The 20,013-nt window shown below is 40.0% G+C and overlaps 1 protein-coding gene and 1 pseudogene across 1 annotated transcript in view; one reads left to right on the top strand and one right to left on the bottom strand.

The window, feature by feature from the left end:
- MRPL48 (mitochondrial ribosomal protein L48) overlaps positions 1-20,013 on the top strand; it is a 103,506-nt gene that overhangs the window by 67,097 nt on the left and 16,396 nt on the right. The window contains exon 5 of the mRNA XM_058305929.2: positions 7,374-7,543. Coding sequence (XP_058161912.1) covers positions 7,374-7,543 — 170 coding nt within the window. The remainder of the gene's footprint in view (positions 1-7,373; positions 7,544-20,013) is intronic.
- On the bottom strand, positions 12,263-14,017 carry LOC111766290 (abl interactor 1-like; annotated as a pseudogene).

The following is a 20,013-nucleotide window of genomic DNA, read 5'->3' on the forward strand; positions in this document are numbered from 1 at the left end:
TGATGAAAACAAATATTACCAGAGAAGCTTAGATATGGTTTTTTTTTAAGATTTATTTTTATTTATTTCTCTCCCCTTCCCCGCCCTGCTGTCTGTGTTCATTAGCTATGTGTTCTTCTGTATCTGCATGCATTCTTGTCATGTGGCACCAGGAAACTGTCACTTTTTTTGGTTACATCATTTTGCTGCATCAGCTGTCTGTGTGTATGGCACCACTCCTGGGCAGGCTGTGCTTTTTTCACAAGGGGCAGCTCTCTGTGTGGGGCATACTCCTTCTGTGTTGGGCCCCCCTACATGGGGGACACCCCTGCGTGGCACGACACTCCTTGCACGCAGGCAGCTCTGCACGTGGGCCAGCTCACCACGTGCATCAGGAGGCCCTGGGTATCGAACCCTGGACCCTCCATATGGTAGGTAGGTGCTCCATCAGCTGAGCCACAACCGCTTCCCATGTTTTTTGTTTTGTTTTGTTTTGAGGTACTGGGGCCAGGGACTGAACCTAGGACCATGTATGTGAAAGTCAGCACTCAACCACTGAGCCACATTGGCTCAAGTTGATTTTTTCGTTTGTTTGCTTGTTGTTTGTTTTTGTTTTTAGGAGGTACGGGGAACCAAACCTAGGACCTTCTGTGTGGGAAGCAGGTGCTCAACTGTTTGAGCCACATCCTCTCCCCTGTTTCATAGTTTCTGAAATGCAGAGAACTTCAGGTATATATATAACCAAGTTTTCTGCTAGTAAAGTAATTCTTTTTTTTTTTTTTAAAGATTTATTTATTTATTTAATTACCCCCCTCCTCCGGTTGTCTGTTCTCTGTGTCTTCTTGCTGCGTCTTGTTTCTTTGTCTGCTTCTGTTGTTGTCAGCAGCATGGGAAGTGTGGGCGGCGCCATTCCTGGGCAGGCTGCACTTTCTTTCGCGCTGGGCAGCTCTCCTTACGGGGTGCACTCCTTGCACGTGGGGCTCCCCTACGCGGGGGACACCCCTGCGTGGCAGGGCACTCCTTTGCGCGCATCAGCACTGCGCATGGGCCAGCTCCACACGGGTCAAGGAGGCCCGGGGTTTGAACTGCGGACCTCCCATGTGATAGATGGACGCCCTAACCACTGGGCCAAGTCCATTTCCCAGTAAAGTCATTCTTGTTGTGTATGATGAAACTATCTTGGGAAGCCAATGTGGTTCAAGTGATTGCGCTCCCACCTATTGCATGGGAGGTCCAGGTTCAGTTCCCAGTGCCTCCTAAAGAAGACAGTGAGCTGGTACGATGGGCAGGCATGGCAAGCTGATGCAACAAGATGACGCAACAAGAGACACAAGAAGAAAAACATAATGAGGGACCCAACAAATCAGGGAACAGAGGTGGCTCAAGCGATTAGGTGCCTCCCTCCCATATCGGAGGTCCTGGGTCTGACTCCCAGTGCCTCCTAAAGCAACAAGGAAGCCAAACAGACACAGCAAACAAGGGAGTGGGAAGAAATAAATAAATAGAATAAATCTTTAAAAAAAGAAAGAAAATATATTGATATTTCATGTGGTATTTCACAAAGAAAAACATGATTTTTGAAGACCCTACAATCCAAACAAAATTTAAATTAGTGCCTTTTGATTCATCAACAATCATGTGAGATGGGCAAGGCAGAAAAGGAAACAGATGCAGGAGGATAAATGATTTCTCTGCAACCATGTGGCAAGTAAGTGACAAAACCAGAATTCAATTCAATTCAACTCAACTCAACTCTCATGGTCCAGAATGGTTGCTTACCCTTCAGCCATCATGTCCACCTTTCAGCCAGCAGGAATTGGGAAGGGTAAGTAGTGGGCATGTTGCTTCTCTTTATGAACATGTCCAAGAAACTACACACACCACTTCTGCAGATGTCCCACTGGCCAGAACTTAGTCACATAGCCATACCTAGCTGCCAGATTGGTTGGGAAATGTAATTTTTATTATGAATGGTCATGTGGCCACTAAAATCCAGGAATTCTGTTATTAAAAGAAAAAGAGGAAATAGATACTGGGGAAACTGGAAGACTCTGCACAGTCCTTAAAGGGAAGGATAGATAAAAAGAAATGTTTTAGAACTAGACAGACCTGAGTTAAAAATTCAGCTTCAGCTCTGATACTTACTAATTGTGTGTCCTTAGATACATTACTTAATTTTTCCAAGCCACAGTTTTTTGGCTTTAAATTGGGAATTATATCTTCCACTGTAGTGAGGACTAGGTTAAATAAGAAAAATAAATTTTTAAGTACTTAGCACAATGCCTGAACATAGTGCCTACAAATGGTGATGATGACAGTTCTGATGATGATGATAATAGCATTAGTCCATCTTTTTATAATCCCACAGCACTCTAATCTCCTCCCTCAAAATACATCTCCTTAAATTACTTGTTCTGTGTCTGACTTTCGCAATAGATTGCAAGCTTCAGAGAGTAGGTCCTGTGACTGTTTTAGTCACCGTCATATCCCTAATGCTAATGAACTTACTCAAATGGCTACTAATTTCCAGAGCCAATATTTGAACCAAGGATGGTCAGAATTCATCCAAAATATATGCTCTTTCCATTCATATAAATTCACTATATGTTGAGCTTCACAATAACCTTAGTTATTATGGATGAAGACACTGAGGCTTAGACAGGTCATCCACTGTCATGTAGTGAATATGCAGACAGTGAGGATTTAGCTTCCATCTAAATCTAGTGGTCTTTACATAGCACCAGGCTGTGCCTTCTCGCCGTCCCAGTCAGGGCAAGGCCTTCTATCTGGCATGACTCAAGTGTGCCATGCTGAGTTATAAAAATAATCACTTGATTTCTGTACACTTCATAGCTCGTTATGGACAGTTCAGAATACCATCTCCAAATCATTCAAGATACCAGGTATAAATTTTGTTATTTCTGTCACCAGAGTTTGGGGAAGCTGAATGTGCTGCAGCATATCAGCCTTTTCCTCTGAGTATTAGGGTAATACAACTCCTTCCCAACTTTCCTATCCTGGAGAAAGTCCCTTTTAATGATAGGTAGGCATTATCGCTTTAGCCAAAGCTAGCAGAGAGAGTGGAGCTAGGAGGTTAAAGACTCAGCTTACAGCCATGGATAGACATAAAGTGCTTACCTTTGCCACTTTCTTACTATTGTAATCTTAAATAAGTCATTTACCTTTTGTGGGCCTTAGCGCCCTCCTTGTGGAGGAAGGGAAGGAGAGTCTACATTATCTCTAAGATTTATTCCAGCTATAAAAACCAATGATTCTAATGTGGTTCCCTTCTCTGTTCTTATTCAGCAGTTTCCCACTAATCTTGAGCAAGTCACTTACCTTCAGAAGATCTCAGTTTTCTGCCTGTAAAATAGAGATAATAATCTGGACATTTCTATATAAAAGTGGTTTAGTAATTCCTCTCATGGCCCATTTTGGGGACCATAGTGTAATTCTACAGAAACCAAAGAATGGCCATCCCACAGTGAATCCACACCATTCACAGGAATGCCAGAGTTAGATGGTGGACAGTAGTCCATTTTCCCTGCTGATTTTCAGCCACCTTTCTCCTAGCCTCCCTTCCTTCCCTGCTGCCTCTCCCCCATCTGCAGTCAGGGTGACCTTCCCAAAACACAGCACTGGTCATGTACATCCCTTGCACAGATAGCTTTAATAGCTCCCCATGGAGTCAGGAAGGCCTGAACTCAGGCAGAAGGAATTGAGGGGAGGGGGTGGATGTGAAAGAGATGGTGGAAATAAAATTGTAGGAATTGGTGTCTGCTGTTATATGCAGTCAAACTCTTGCTCGCTATGCTATGTCCTAGCTCAGGGCTGGAATATAACAACACAGTGGGCTCCCAGTGGTGTGGATCAGTCCAGACAGATCTAGGCCAACATAGAAAAGCAAGTTCAATGCCAAGAGGGATACTGGAATTAGCTTACTTTTTGTTCCTCTAAAGTGACACCTTTGAGAAGCCCTGGTGTTTTTTCCCCAGTTAAGAAAAGCCTCCTGTAGACTTCAGAGAAGCTCCCTTCTTCTCTGTTGGAAAAATTTCAGCTGCTTTGTGTTGAATCTGGGCTTTAGCATTCTCTGCAGCTCTGACTGCAGTGCTGCATGTTGTGTTTACTGCCTTTGGCCATGGGTATGGTGGCCTTGATAACTCTTGACAGTTCTCTACAGGTTGGCTTCTCACTCAGCAAAGTCTAGCATCCTGGCGTGCTCACCTCTGTTAACAACTTTAGCAATGTAGGGGCTGTCGTGGAAAAAACCTTGTATCAGGGGTCGTAACATAGGTCTGGGTTTTCAGTTCCTGGGATCTGTCCTGTCTGGCTGTGTGACTCTGGAGGGATGCATTTAAATTCTCTGGGCTTCTTATTCTTCACCTGCAAGGATGAAAAACTGGGACAAAGTCTTCTCTAAATTCCTTCCTCTTTTAAAATGGTAAAAAAGTGATTCATTGCATATTTTCTTTTTGCCAGGTTCTGTGCTAAATATGGGACTATAAAAATGAAAATGATAGCAGGTGGGGGGGGTATATAGGGACCTCATGTTTTTTTAATGTAACATTGAAAAAATAAAGACAAAAAAAAAAAAGATAGCAATAGTTAAATTTACTGAGTATTTACATACGTGCCACAGATTATTAACTACTCTACATACAGTGTTCTGTTCATTTCTCAAAACACCCCTGTGAGATCAGGCCTATCATTAGTTTTACTAGCCTTGTGAAAGGACCCACTTCTTGGTCCTCTCCCTCATTCTCCAAATTGGACCTCTGCTCTCTTAGGCTGACCTGGAGAGCAATAGATTGAGAGAACTGTTTCAGGTGTTCTCAGGAACAGCTCTTCTGGGGCAAGCACCAGGCCATTGGCTGTTAGATAGCAGTGACTTAAGATATATAAATAGAGATTGAGTTTTAAATATTTTTCTTAAAAATAAAAATATTTTTATCAAATTGCAAGACTTACTATATATTGCCAATAATTAGGACAGTGGTATTAGCTCAAGGATAGACAAAACATATACACACACTATATACACATTTAAGTGACAGAGGTCACTGCATTGCAATGGTTCTGGCCAATTGGATTGGATGACCATATTAAAAAAATGAATCTTGACTCCTGTTTTTCACCATGCACAAAAATCACAAGTGGATTGTAGGTGTATATGTTGAAATAATGAAACTGCTAGAAGATAACATATGAGAATATCTTCATGATCCTGAGGTACGCAAAGATTTCTTAAACAGGAAACAAAAATCACTATAACCATAAAAGAAAAAAAGTCAATATATTGGATTACATTAAAAATAACTTCTGCTCATCAAAACCCACCATTAAAGAAGTGAAAAGACAAGCTAAAAAGTGGAAGAAGATATTTGCAATGTGTACATTTAACAAAGGATCTAGACTATATAAAGAACTTCAACAAATAAAGAGTTTTTAAAATGTTTTTGAAAGTTTTAAGAATGGGCAAAAGACTCAAATAGGTAGGTCACAAGAGAAAATATCCAAATGGTCAAGGAACATATGGGGAAGTGCTCAGACTCAATAGACATAAAGTTGGAATTTCAATGTACTACTGCTATGTAGACATCAGAATGGCTTAAAAACTAACAAACAAAACTAGACTATGCTAAGTTTTATAATTATTGATTAGAATGTAGAGCAACTATAATTCTCATACACTGCTGGTGGGTGTCTAAATTGGAAACCACTTTTCAAAACAGAGTATCTACGAAAATGAACACATGCATATTCTAGAACTTAGTTGTCCTGTTCATAGGTATATCTCCAACAGAAATGCATACACATACTCATTAAAAGATACAGAAAAGAATGTTGATAGCAGTACCACTTGTAATAGCCCCACGCTGGAAATAACCCAAATTTCCACCAACAGTAGAAAGGTTAAGATAAATTATAGCATGTTTATTCAATGGAATATTAAAGTAATGAGAAAGAATGAACTGCTGTTTAATACAATACAAGGATGAATCTTCAAACATAAGGACTGAGAGAAGCCAGACACAAAAGAGAACATACTGTATCATTCATTTTCACAAGTTTCAAAAACTGTCAAAATGACCTTATGGGTTTAGAAGTCAGGATAGTGTTATCAATTTGGAGGGGAAGAGGGCGGATTATGGAGGTACTATAATATTCTATTTCTTGTTCAAGGCACACATTATATGATTATTTTCCCTTTGTGACAGTTTGAGTATACAGTATGAATATTCTATTGCAATAAAAATTTTAGTAAAAATTAAAATTATTAAAATACAAAAGGTATTAAAGGGAAATAGTAAAAAAGTCTCTGTCCCACCTGTATGCCTCAGCCACCTAGTTAACTCATAGGCAGCTAACGATATTAGTATTTTTGTGTATCTGTACAGAGATATTTTTGGGATATACAAGCAAATAAGTCTTTCTGTAATTGTATATACACACATACATATTCTCTCTCAACCACTCTTTATTTTATGTATGATAACATTCTGGACATATTAATTCTACAGTTTGCTTTTTATCATTTAATTTATCTTAAAGATCTTTCCATATCGGTACATAAAGGTCCTTATTCCTTATTACAGCTGCATAATGTCCTATTGTGTGGATGTGCCATAATAAATTTAACAAGTCGCCTCTTGATGGACGTTTAGGTTATTTTCAGTGAAGAAACTCCCTTGATCCTGATATATATTCTGTTAAATTGTTTTCACAGGTCCCATTTTAACTTTTTACAGTGGTCTGCTCCTGTTGACACAAGCAGTACTCCATATGAAAGGGAAAGGTAGAAATAAAATAATTTGGTCTCCATCTCAGTTCTCAAAAGGAAGGCTGTGTAAATAATTGGAGTTTTAAAACTTAGAAGGGCTAAAAGAGAACTAATGCTGTGCTTCTTTGCTTTTGATTTCTTTAAGATTCGGATGAAAGCTCAGGATTCTCTCCTCAGAAAATTGTGCACACAAGTAAAAGTTTGCGTATAATTCAAACGGTTCCCAGACCCCTTGAATCCCATCCATGGGTTCCAGGTTAAGAATCTTTCATCTAGCATAACCCCATCGTTTTAAAAATAGGAAAACTGAGGGCCAGAGATGGCAAGTGAGTTTCATAACAAGTTAATGGCAGAAGATAGTCACATGTATTCATCTTAAAGCAATGTTCCCTCTCCTTTCATTGCCTGATGTCATAGCCCAGCCTGGCAGGGGAAGCTGTCCAGTGCTTCCCAGGAGAACTTCAGTTTGTAGGTAGGGTAACCTGAAAACAATAGAATGAACACATTTGTTTATTTGAAAGATTGTTTTTTCTTTATACCAGAATGATATGATTAGAATTTCTTGTATAATACTTTGATTTATTTTCTTTCTTTTTATTTGTTTTTTATTCAGCCCAAGAAGAAGAAGGGAAAAGTGGAAATAAGGCCCATTAATTTGGGGACAGATTATGAATATGGGGTAGTAAACGTCCACCTGACAGCATTTGACATGGCCCTGGCAGAGAATTATGCCCAATATGTTCACAACCTCTGCAATAAGCTCTCCATTAAAGTGGAGGAAAGGTATGAAAGGTGTCTTTGCATGGGATATCCTTGGCATGAGTAGCATAGTCTGCTTTTTCTTTTAACTTGTGTTTTTAAAATATGATTTATATATAGTAAAATTCACTCCTTTTAAGTGTATATATAGGTGTATGAATTTTGACAGATATACAGTTGTGAAATCACTACCACAATCAAAAAATGGATCAATGCCATTACCCTAAAATATTCCTTAGTGCCCAAGTACAGTCTCCTCCACCTACTCCTAGGCCCTGGCAACCAATGATCTATTTTCTTCCCCTATTATAATTATTTTTTAAAAGACTTATTCATTTACTTTAAAAAAAAAAAATTTCTTCCCCCCGATGGTTCTCTCCTCTGTCTGCTCATTGTTTGCACGCCTTCTCCAGGAGGCATCAGGAATGAAACCCAGGACCTCCCACATGAGAGGCCAGTGCCCACCAGCCTGAGCTCACCATGGGCTGCAGCGTGTGCTGGCTTGTGGCATTTGCTTATTGCAACAGGGGTGGCATCTTAACTATGTAGCAGGAAGTGGCATGTAGCTAGCTCATTGTGATGGGAGGTGGCACTGCTTGTCTTCTTATAGGAGGCACTGGGACCTGAACCTGGGACCTACCATGTGGTAGGTGGGTACCCAACTGGTTGAGCCATATCTGCCTCCCTGTCCCTATTATTTTAACTTCTCCAGAAGCTAGGTAACAAAATCATGCAATATGTAGCTGTTTTTGAGTCTGGCCTCTTTCACTTAGCTAATGCATTTGAGATTCATTCATATTGCTGCAGGTATTTTATTGCTGAGCCTTATTCCATTGTTTGGATGGACCTGAATTGGCTTATTGACCTACCAGTTAATATATACTTGAGTTGTTTTCAGTATGCTGGTGATTGTGAATAAAGTTCTCAGCATTCTCATATAGGTTTTATGTCAGCACATATCTTATCTCTTCAGTAACTACCTAGAACTGGGATTTCTGGGTTCTATGGCAAGTGTATGTTTCATTTTATAAGAAACAGCCAAACTATTTTCCAAAGTTGCTGTACCATTTTGTACTCCCATCAGCAATAGCTCCTCATTCTGGTCAGCACTTGGTATTGTTAGTTTTTTAAGGTATTCTAATTAGGTATATAGCAGTACCTCATAGTAGTTTTAATTTACATTGCTGGTTGAATTTGTATTTCCCTAATGGTTAATGATGGTGAGCATCTTTTCATGTGCTTATTTGCCATCTTCTTCAGTGAAGTGTCTGTTCAAATATTTTGTCCATTTTTTAAAAATTGAGTTGAGAGTTTGTATATTTTAGACACCAATTTTTTTTCAGATATATATATTTTGCAAATATTTTCTCCCAATCTGTGACTTCTCTTTTTATCTTAATAGTGTATCTTTTAACCAGACACAAAGTACTACATGTTGTATGATTCCATTTTTATATAAAATGTAAATATAAATCAATTTATAAAGATGAAATTTGATTAGTGTTTATGAAGGGCTGGGGAAGGCATGCCAAGGGTGTGGAGTTTTTCTTTTTTGGAGTAATGAAATTGTTCTAAAAATTTTTTTGTGGTGGTGAATGCACAGCATCGTGATTATACTAAAAGCCATTAATTATACACTTTGGATAGCTCTATAGTATGTGAATATCTCAATAAAACTATTTAATAATTTTTTTTTAAACTACAAAAATAATGTGTCTTTTGCAGTGTAGAAGATTTTAAGTTTGTAGAAGTCTATTTTATCCATTTTTTCTTTTATGGGTTTTGCTCTTTATATCATATCTAAGAAATCTTTGCCTAATCTAAGGTCAAAAAGATTTTTCTTTGCTTTCTTCTAGAAGTTCCATAGTTTTAAGTTTTACATTTAGGTCTATGGTCCGTTTTGAGTTACTTTTTTTGCAATAAATCAGTATCTTTATTTTTTATTTTTTATTTATTTCTCTCCCCTTACCCCCCCTCCCCAGTTGTTTGCTCTCTGTGACCATTCGCTGTGTGTTCTTCTGTGACCGCTTCTATCCTTATCAGCGGAACCGGGAAACTGTGTTTTTTTTTGCTGCATCATCTTGCTGCGTCAGCTCTCTGTGTGTGCGGTGCCATTCTTGGGCAGGCTGAAATTTCTTTCGTGCTGGGCGGCTCTCCTTACAGGGTGTACTCCTTGTGTGTGGGGCTCCCCTACGCGGAGGACGCCCCTGCGTGGCACGGCATTCCTTACCGCGCATCAGCACTGTGCATGGGCCAGCTCCACATGGGTCAAGGAGGCCCGGGGTTTGAACCACGGACCTCCCATGTGGTAGGCAGATGCCCTATCCTTTGGGCCAAGTCCACTTCCCTCATTTATTTTTTAATTAAACAAGTGAAGGAAAGGACAAAGACCTTTGATTCACTTATGTGTTTATGAATGGAAAAACTATATTTCGAATTCACTCATTAAAAAAACTTAGATACAAATTACAGTATTACAGATTACCCTTTTTTGTTTGTTTTGTTTCACATGGAGACCTCAGAGGCTCAATTTCTGGAATCAGTTTCTGGTTGCTTTGTGCCCAACAATTCAATTCTCAACTTATCTCTATTGTCTAGTTTTGCTATAAGCTGCAAGGAGAAAACAAGGCACATTCTCCAAGTTTTCTTTGGAAAGCTCTTCAGCTAAGTGTCCAACTTTGTCATTTTCAAATTCTGCCTTCCATATAACATCAGAAATCAATCTTGCTAAGTCCTCTGCAACTTTAAAACACAGATTACCTTTTTTCCAATTTCCAATAATAGTTTTCATCAATTACTTCTAAGGCCTCATCAAAAGTCTCTTTGGTGTCTGTATTCCTACTAACAGTCTCTTCAAAGCAATCTAGGCCCTTTCTTTCAAGCAACTCATAGTTCCTCCAAAAAATACCCCTTACCCATTTTTTTTTTAAGATTTATTTTATTCATTTCTCTCCCTTCCCCCCACCCCCCCTTGTCTGCTCTCTGTGTCCATTTGCTGTGTGTTCTTCTGCATCTGCTTGCATTATCAGGCAGCACTGGGAAACTGTGTCTCTTTTTTATTGTGTTATCTTGCTGTGTCAGCTCTCCATGTATGTGGTGCCACTCCTGGGCAGGCTGCGCTTTTTTTCAAATGGGGCAGCTCTCCATATGGATGGCACTCCTTGTGTGTGGGGCATCCCTATGTGGGGGTGCCCCTGCGTGGCATGGCACTCCTTGCGTATGGTAGCACTGTTTGCAGGCCAGCTCACCACACAGGTCAGGAGGCCCTGGGTATCGAACCCTGGCCCCTCTATGTGGTAGGTGGACACTCTATCGGTTGAGCCATGTCTGCTTCCCACCCCTTACCCATTCATAAAACTATTCTAGTATTTTTGGTAATTGCCTCAGCCTACTCCACTGCTGGTAACAAATTCTGTATTAGTCAGCCAAAATGGATGCTGATGCAAAGTACCAGAAGTCTGTTGGCTTTTATACAGGGTATTTACTGGGGATAAAACTTACAGTTACAAGGCCCTGAAGAGTCCAACTCAAGGTTACTATAAGAGGTACTTCTTCACCAAAATCTGTTGCCACATGCTGAAGCAAGATGGCTGGCAATGTCTGCGAGGGTTTAATCTTCCTCTTTCCTCTTAAGGCTCTGTAGGCCCAGCTTCTTCCAATCTCAGCTATAGGCTGGAAGGCTTGTTTCTTTCTGGGTTCTTCTTCTCTGGTCTCTTCACAAATTCAGCTGTAAACTATGAGGTGAATGGCTCATTTCTATTCCCAAAGCCACGCGATCAAAGCTTACAAGTTCTCTCCTCTTCCTTGTCTATGGCGCTCTTTCTATTCCTCCATGTTCTTCTGTGTGAGTGTCCATTTATGTAGCCCACCAAGGGGGTAGATACTCAACTCTGCACACCCTAATGACATGGTCAAATCAAAACCCTAATCTTGATTTAATCCTAAGCATAAAGCCTTTGGACTTAAATGAATCCAAGGATATCATGCCCAGAGGAACAGACCAGTTTATAAACATAATCTCTCTTTTTGGAATTCATAAATAATCTCAAACTGCCACATCAATACATAAATTTACATGCTTTAAACAAATAGTATAGTTCAAGAAGTAAAAATCTAAGAAAAAGTCAGACCAACACCAATATTTAAATTTTCTGATTTTAATATTAATCTGACAATGTTAGTAACCAAACTGTACTGAAAGATGTAATGGGACAATCTGAATCATGACTCATTAAATATATATACCCCACTTTCCCAGAATATTTAGGCTGGTCATAAAGTTAACAGTGAATAAATAAATACATAATGATAATCACTTCTGGACAACCTCCTGTATAAACTGCTTCTTAGTAGTACACAAACTGCCTCAAAGATTTGTGCTTGTGTATAGACATTCAAAGATACCAGTAATACAGCATGCCCTAAAAATAAGGGCATGTTTTTAAATATAGTAAGACAATTCTGTTAGCCATAACAGTCCCACAGTATAACTGAGTAATAATTTACTTTGAAAGCAAAAAGGGGGAGCAGATGTAGTTCAAGTGTTTGAGCACCTGCTCCCCATGTATAAAGTCCTGGGTTGATCCTCATTACTTCCTAAAAACACCAACAAAAAACAAACACCTAACAAGCGAACTGAAACACCAATTTAGGGGAGCTAATGTAGCTCAGTGGCTGAATACCAGCTTCCCACATACAAAGTCCCAGGTTCAATCTCTGGCCTGGGTACTTAAAAAAAAAAGTTTAATCAGTATAGTGCATGATTGATCCAACATAGTTCCCAGGGAATAGACCAGTCACTCGATTGCTGACTCCTTCATACCAGCCATCCTCATTCTTCTTTATAACATAAATGATTACACCCTCCATAAATGATAGCTTATCATCCTTGACTTTTGTACAATCATATATTGCAACAATTTCATCAGTATAATTCTTAGGGGCCCAGGCAGGACCCCCATCTGCATATGGATCATTATAGTGAACTACTGCAGCTTCTTTATCTTCATAATCCACTGGAGGTGGTAGTGGCAGAAGTGGAGAATCATCAAACATGGAAATGTTGTCTGGTAGAGGTACTGGGGGTAGAGTTGGACAATCAGCAACTGGCCCAGTAGTGGGTAGTGAAGGTGTAGGAGGGACTCGTCATGTAGTCATTTGGAACTGTTGTGGGTGTATCAGTCAGCCAAAGGGGTGCTGATGCAAAATACCAGAAATCAGTTGGTTTTTATAAAGGGTATTTATAAAGGGTAGAAGTATACATTTACCGGGCCATAAAGCATAAGTTACTTCCCTCACCAAAGTCTGTTGCCTTGTGTTAGAGCAAGATGGCTTCCAACGTCTGCCAGGGTTCAGGCTTCATGGGTTCCTCTCTTCTCAAATCTTGCTTCTTTCCAGGCTCAGGGTTCTGTCTTCCTGGGGCTTCCTTCTCTATCTTCACAGCCAAGCTCTTCAGTTTGTGCTTACTTCCCAGGGTTCTCTCTCAAGAATCCATCATCAAAAATCTCCAACATCAAAACTCCAACTCCAAATGCAATGAATGTACCACACTAATGAAAGAAGTGTTGATGTGGGAGGAGTGGGAGGTGTGGGGAATGGGGTATATGGGAACCTCTTATATTTTTTATGTGACATTTTGTGTGAGCTATATATCTTTTTTAAAAAGATAATAAATAAAGTCTATTTCATATATATATAAAAGAAAAGTCGAACTCTCTTCTTTTGCCATGTCTTTTATCTGTGAGTCCCCATCCACCAATGCCCTAGTGACATGGCCCAATCAAAGCCCAAATCATAATTTAATTAAGTAAATGTGAAACTTTAGACCAGTTTACAAATATAATCCATTATCTATTTTTGGAATTTATAGCTATATCAAACTGCTACAGGGGGTTAACAGGTTCCAGGGTTTTGTAATGAGTATTTCACCCCACTGTTCCCTGACCTGATATGGGAGGGCTTGGTGGTTACTGACTAGAAGGATTTGTTCTCAACAGTGTGCCAGTTCTTGCAGCCTGGTTATTTCCATGCTTTATGCCATGGCCCACATCATCCAGAACTGTATAGTCCATAGGTTTCTGAACATACCTCACAGGGTGCTCCATATTTGCAGGTACTATAATTTTGTTAATTCTTGTTGTATTTTTATTTGTTGTCAAAATACCAATCTCTCTTTGAGCCACTTTATTTTTCTGAATGTCCACAGTCTGTGAGATATAATTGATGAGAGAGTCCATTCTCCAAAGCTGGGAGGCATGGATGTCCAGCGGTTGGAGCACATTTTTGGCCAGTGCCTTTATTTGATAAACAACACTAGCTAGGATTTGGGTTGTATAGGTTTCGGTCTCTTCTGAAGCTTTTCTCTTGTCTGAGCCTGTATGTAATTGTTCTCACAGTAGTCAGACATCTGTGTCAGGTTCTGCTAACTCTCTGTCAGCACCCTCTATCACATCTATCAGATGTGATCTCCTCCTCTAGTAACATCTGCAGCTCTGCCATTTTCCACGCCCTGTGCCACTTCCTCTTGCGTTAAAGACAGTGGCAGCACCTTCAGTGGAGCCTGGCACCCCTAGCAGCCCCAATTCCTTGAGTTATTTTTTTATATGGTGTGAGGTATGGGCTGAAGTTGTTTTTGTTGTTGTTGTTGCCTATGGATGTCTCATTGTTTCAGCACCATTTGTTGAAAAAGATTTTCCTTTTCCATTGAATTTTTGTAGCTCCTCTATTGAAAGTCAGTTGATCATCTATGTGCAGCTCTATTTTTGTATTCAGTTCTGTTACATTGGCCTAAATCTTTGTCTTTATGCCAATATCATAGTGTGTTGATTACTGTAATTTGATTACTGAAACTTCAACTTTGTTCATCTTTTTCTAAGTTGTTTTGGCTATTCTACTATTCTAGGGTCTTTGGTTTTCCGTATAAATTTAGAATCAGCTAAATGCCTGGTGAGAATTTGATTTGGATTGTGTTGAATCTGTAGATTAATTTGGTGGAGAACTGATATCTTAAATATGTTGAGTCCTCTGTTCTATGAACATGGTATATTCAGTTATATTTATATTAATATGAATATATTTAATATTTATATTATTTAGTTATTCTTTGCCTGCTTGCTTTTTTTTTTTTTTTTTTTTTTTTTTTGCCTGCTTGCTTTTTATTTATTCTTTGGCAAGATTTTGATTGGGATTGTGTTGAATCTGTAGATTAATTTGGGGGAGAACTGACATCTTAACTATGTGGAGTCCTCTGATCATGGTATATTTAGTTATATTTATATTATTTAGTTATTCTTTGCCTGCCTGCTTTTCATTTATTCTTTGGACTTGGAAAACTGTAGGGGAAGGGAACTAACAAACTAACATTTACTGACTACACAGTCTGGGCCAGGCACTTTATGTATCTTATCTCTGTTTCACAAAGTGTGGAATGTCCTGTGGTTTGCCTTAAATAACATTAAATCACATGGTGCTAAATTTCTTCCTTTTTAAAGTCTCACTCAACCCTCATTATGTCAAGGAGAAGTTCTCTGTGTGGTGCTGGTATGTCCTTGACACTGCATTAACACTTCCTAATCTTTGTAACAGAGAGGGGACCTCAGGCTGAATCTTTGGCAAGTGCTAGGATCTAGCTGCAATTTTATAACATTATTTTGTTTTCATTATATTTATTTTTAACTTACCTTCTATTTATGGCAGCTGATACTCCTTTTCCACTTACAGCAGTAATACAAAGTTTCTTTTTTTCTAAAGTTAGGTTTATTTATTTCAACAAAATTCACCCTTTTAGTAAACAGTTATATGAGTTCTGATAAACGCACACAGTCAAGTAAATACCATCTGTATTGTCAGCTAAAGGGTTCTGATGCAAAGTGCCATATATCTTTTGGCATTTATAAAGGGTGTTTATTGGGAGTAGAAGCTTAAAGTCACAAGGCCATAAAGTATAAATTACTTTCCTCACCAAAGTCTGTTGCCGTGTGTTGGAGCAAGATGGCTGCTGGTCTCCATGATGGTTCAGCCTTCCTCTTGCTCCTAAGGCTCCTTGGTCCCAGCTCTTTCCTTTCTCAACTGTTGGCTGGGATAAATCTTGTCTCTCTCCTAGGGCTTGTGTCTCTCTGGGCTCAGCCACAGCTATAGGCTGTCAGACTCATTCTCTTCCCAGGGCCTCTGCTGTGTTTAATGGAGTCTTCTGTCTTTCCTCACATATCTGCTTCATGTATTTACTTCCTGGAGCTCCAACATCAAAACTCCAAAACTCTCCTCTGCTGTGTCATTTTCTCAGTGAGTCCCTGCCCAAAAAGGGTGAGTCCCTGCCCACCAAGGGGGTGGGGACTCAAAGTCCTACTGATGTGGCCCAATCAAAGCCATAATCATAATTTAATCAGATAAAAGTGAAATCTCTGAATCTAATACAATCTAATATGCCCAGAGGAACAGACCAATTTACAAACATAATCCAGTATCTATTTTTGGAATTCATAAACAATCCCAAACTGCTACACCATCATAATCAAGATAGAGAACATTTCCATCATCTCAAAGAGTTTTCTCCTACTTCTCTGTGGTCATCCCACCCACCACCACCATCCCTGGCAACTACTGATCTGTTTTCTGCCCTGTAGTTTTGCCTTTTCCAGAAGGTCAGATAAACTGAATCATATAGTATTTATCCTTTAGAGTGAGCCTTTTTCACTTAGCCTGATACAGTTGATATTCATCCATGATGTTGCCTGTTTCAGTAGTTTATGTTTTGTTTTTTTTTTGTTTCTGAGTAGCATTTTATTGAATGGATGTACTACAGTTTGTTTATATCCATTCATCTACTGAAGGACATTTGGGTTGTTTCCAGTTTCAGGCATTTATGAATAAGGCCACTATAAACATGTACAGGTTTTTGTGAGAACATAAGTTTTCATTTCTTTAGGAGGAGGATTGCCAATTTGAATGATAAATACATGTTTAAATTTATAAGAAGTTGCCAGGAGTGGATGTGGCTCAAACAGATGTACGCCCACCTCACACATGGGAGGTCCCAGGCTCGGTTTCCAGTGCCTCCTGAAAACAAACAACAAACAACAAACAAACAAGAAAAACAACTCAGGGGAGCCAATGTGGCTCAGTAGTTGAACACTGGCTTCCCACTTTCAAGGTTCCAGGTTCAATCCCTGGGGCTGGTACCTGAAAAAAAAAAAAAAAGTTACCAAACTGTTCTCCAAACAATACTTTTCCAAAGTGGCTCTGTCTTTTTATATACCCATCAGCAATATATGAGACTTCTAATTGCTCAACATCTCTAGTTTCTTGGTTGGTGTTTTTTTTTTAAAGATTTTACTTCAAAATACATTCAAACCCAGAAAACAGTTTAAAAAACATACAAAATCCATACAGAGAACCCCAACAGACCCCTATTCCCCCAGATGCCAGTCTACCGATCCCAATTTTTTTTACCATTATTTGCTGCATCACTTCATCCATCCGTTCATCTATCCATCTGGCCATCCATCTTATTGTTAATTCATTTTCTGAACACCTGAGTGTAGGTTGCCTACATCATACTCCTCAGACATTTGACACTGCCACGCATACATCTCATACCCATCCATACATTTCTCAAATGTAGCCATCAAGCTCAAGCAACCCAACATTGATATAAGCCCACAGTTCACATTCTAACCCTTTCATATATCCCAACAATGTCCCCCTGAGCCTTCATTCCTCCATTGCCAGATCCTGTCAAGGATCATGCATTGTTGGGAAGCGGATTTGGCTCAACAGGTAGAGCATCCGCCTACCACATGGGAGGCCCAGGCTTCAAACCCAGGGCCTCCTGACCCGTGTGATGAGCTGGCCCACACGCAGTGCTGCTGCCATGCAGGGGTGTCCCCCACGTGCAAGGAGTGCGCCCTGTAAGGAGAGCTGCTCAGTGCGAAAAAAGTGCAGCCTGCCCAGGAGTGGTGCTGCACACACAGAAAGCTGACGCAGCAAGATGATGCAACAAACAGAGACACGGATTCCCAGTGCCGCTCACAAGAATACAAGCGAACATAGAAGGACCCACAGCGAAAGGACACAGAGAACTGACAACTGGGTGGGGAGGGTGGGGAAGCGGCGGGAGAGAGAGAGAGAGAGAGAGAGAGAGAGAGAGAGAGAGCTTTTAAAAAAAAGGATCATGCATTGCATTTAATTGTCATTGTCTTTTTTTTTTTTTTGAACTTTATTTTAATTTTTTTTTTTTGGGGGGTGTAATTCTGACATTGGGACGGTACAAAAATTCACCCTCCTCCATAAATGTATTCATTACAAATGAATCATCTGAATTTATTCAGGTTCATCTTAACAGAAACACTATTTGGCAGTCATTTGTTTGTTTTAGTTTTGTTACTGACCATATTTGAAATAATAAACCGGAAGCTCTTTAAAAATTATTCAGGGGAAGCGGACTTGGCCCAGTGGTTAGGGCATCTGCCTACCACATGGGAGGACCGCGGTTCAAACCCTGGGCCTCCTTGACCCGTGTGGAGCTGGCCCACACGCAGTGCTGATGCATGCAAGGAGTGCCGTGCCACGCGGGGGTGTCCCCGTGTAGGGGAGCCCCACGCGCAAGGAGTGCGCCCCATAAGGAAAGCCACCCAGCGCAAAAGAAAGTTCAGCCTGCCCAGGAATGGCACCCCACACACGGAGAGCTGACACAAAAAGATGATGCAACAAAAAGAAATACAGATTCCCGTGCTGTTGACAGCAACAGAAGTGGACAAAGAAAAACACGCAGCAAATAGACACAGAGAACGGACAACTAGAATGGGGCAGGGCATGGGGGGAGGGGAGAGAAATAAATAAATAAAAATTAAAATTAAATTACAAAAAAAGGAGCTGACATCTCTTTTTAAAAAATTATTCTGTTTAAATAGATTTCTTGTGTATTCAGATTGGTCTTTTCCAATTATTTTATATCCAGGAAGTGTTGCTTTTCACATTTGTTTAGCTGAGCACATTGTCATCATATCCTAGCAAGGAGGAAGTTTGTATTGTGAGGAGATGACAACAGGCAGCTAAAAGGTGGAAGAATGTGTTTGGATAAGTGGCAACAAAAACCCAACACCTAGAGATGAGTTATCTCAACCATCAGAAATCCAGGACGAGCTGTATATCCTGGACCTGGGTTTTGTAACTCATCACTGACTTGGGTGATAGATATTTAAACAGGGGGTAAAGTTCACATATAAACATAACTGCTAAGAATACAAGTCATTTCTTAGTGCACCGGAAAAGGGAAATGCTAGCGGGCCCTCTTAGCAATTAGGTGGCCAGATTGTGTGTCGTTATTGTTTCCTTAATTGCCCTTTCTTTCTTTTTCTTTTTCAAATGTGGGACCATATATAAAATATGAACTTTCCCATCTCAATTACTCCCAAGCATGCAATTCAGTGGGATCAACCACATTCACATCATGGCAGTACTTTCACCACCTGCCATCAACAAAACCTTCCCATTTCCCCAAACAGAATCCATAACTTCCCATTATCCCTGCCCTGGACAACCTGTACTCTAATTTCTTTCTCTATGAACTTGCATATTCTCTGATGTTTTCTTTGTGGTTACCATGGAACTTAAATTTAACATGTTAAATCCATATATACAAACTACATTCTTGTATCTCTCCATCCCCATATCTTAAAGTAGTTCTTGTCACAGATTACATGCTTATACATTGAGTCCAAAACCCCTGATTTATCATTAAATTTATGCATTTACCTTTTAGACCCTGTAGGAAGTTTAAAAAGTGGAGTTACAAACCAAAAATACAACAGTGCTGGCATTTATATTTACTCTGTCATTACTCCACCAGAGATCTTTATTTCTGCATGAGGCTTCAAGCTCTTGTCTGTTTCCTTTTCTTTCAACCTGAAGATTCCCTTTAGTATCTATTTTGGGGCTGGTCTAGTGGTGACAAACTCTCTCAGATTTTATGTATGTAGGAATGTCTTAAACGCCCCCCTCCCTGCATTTTGAAGGACAGTTTTGCCTTATATGGAGTTATTGTTCGGCAATTTTTTCTTTTAGCACTTTTTTTCCCCTTCCCTTCCCCCTCCCCCCATCTGGCTATTTTTGCTGTCTGTTCCATTTGCTGTGTGATCTTCTGTGTCTATTTCCTTTTTTGTCTTTTCTTCTCGTTTTTCTCCTCTAGGATTCACCAGGATTTGATCCTGGGGACCTCTGATGTGGAGAAAGGGTCCCTGTCATTTGTGCCACCGCAGTTCCTGGTATTCTCTTGCACCTCACCTTGACTCTCCCCGCTTTGTCTCTTTTGTTGTGTCATCATCTTGTTGCGTGACTTACTTGCACGCGCACTGGCTCGCCACACGGGCACTGGCTTGCTGCGCAGGCATGCCTTTACCAGGAGGTCCCAGGGATCAAACCCAGGTCCTCCCATATGGTAGGCGGAGGCTCTATCACTTGAACCATATCCCCTTTCCTCTTTCAGCACTTTAAATATG

This window comes from Dasypus novemcinctus, chromosome 10 (assembly GCF_030445035.2).
Source record: "Dasypus novemcinctus isolate mDasNov1 chromosome 10, mDasNov1.1.hap2, whole genome shotgun sequence".
NCBI classification, from domain to species: domain Eukaryota; kingdom Metazoa; phylum Chordata; class Mammalia; order Cingulata; family Dasypodidae; genus Dasypus; species Dasypus novemcinctus.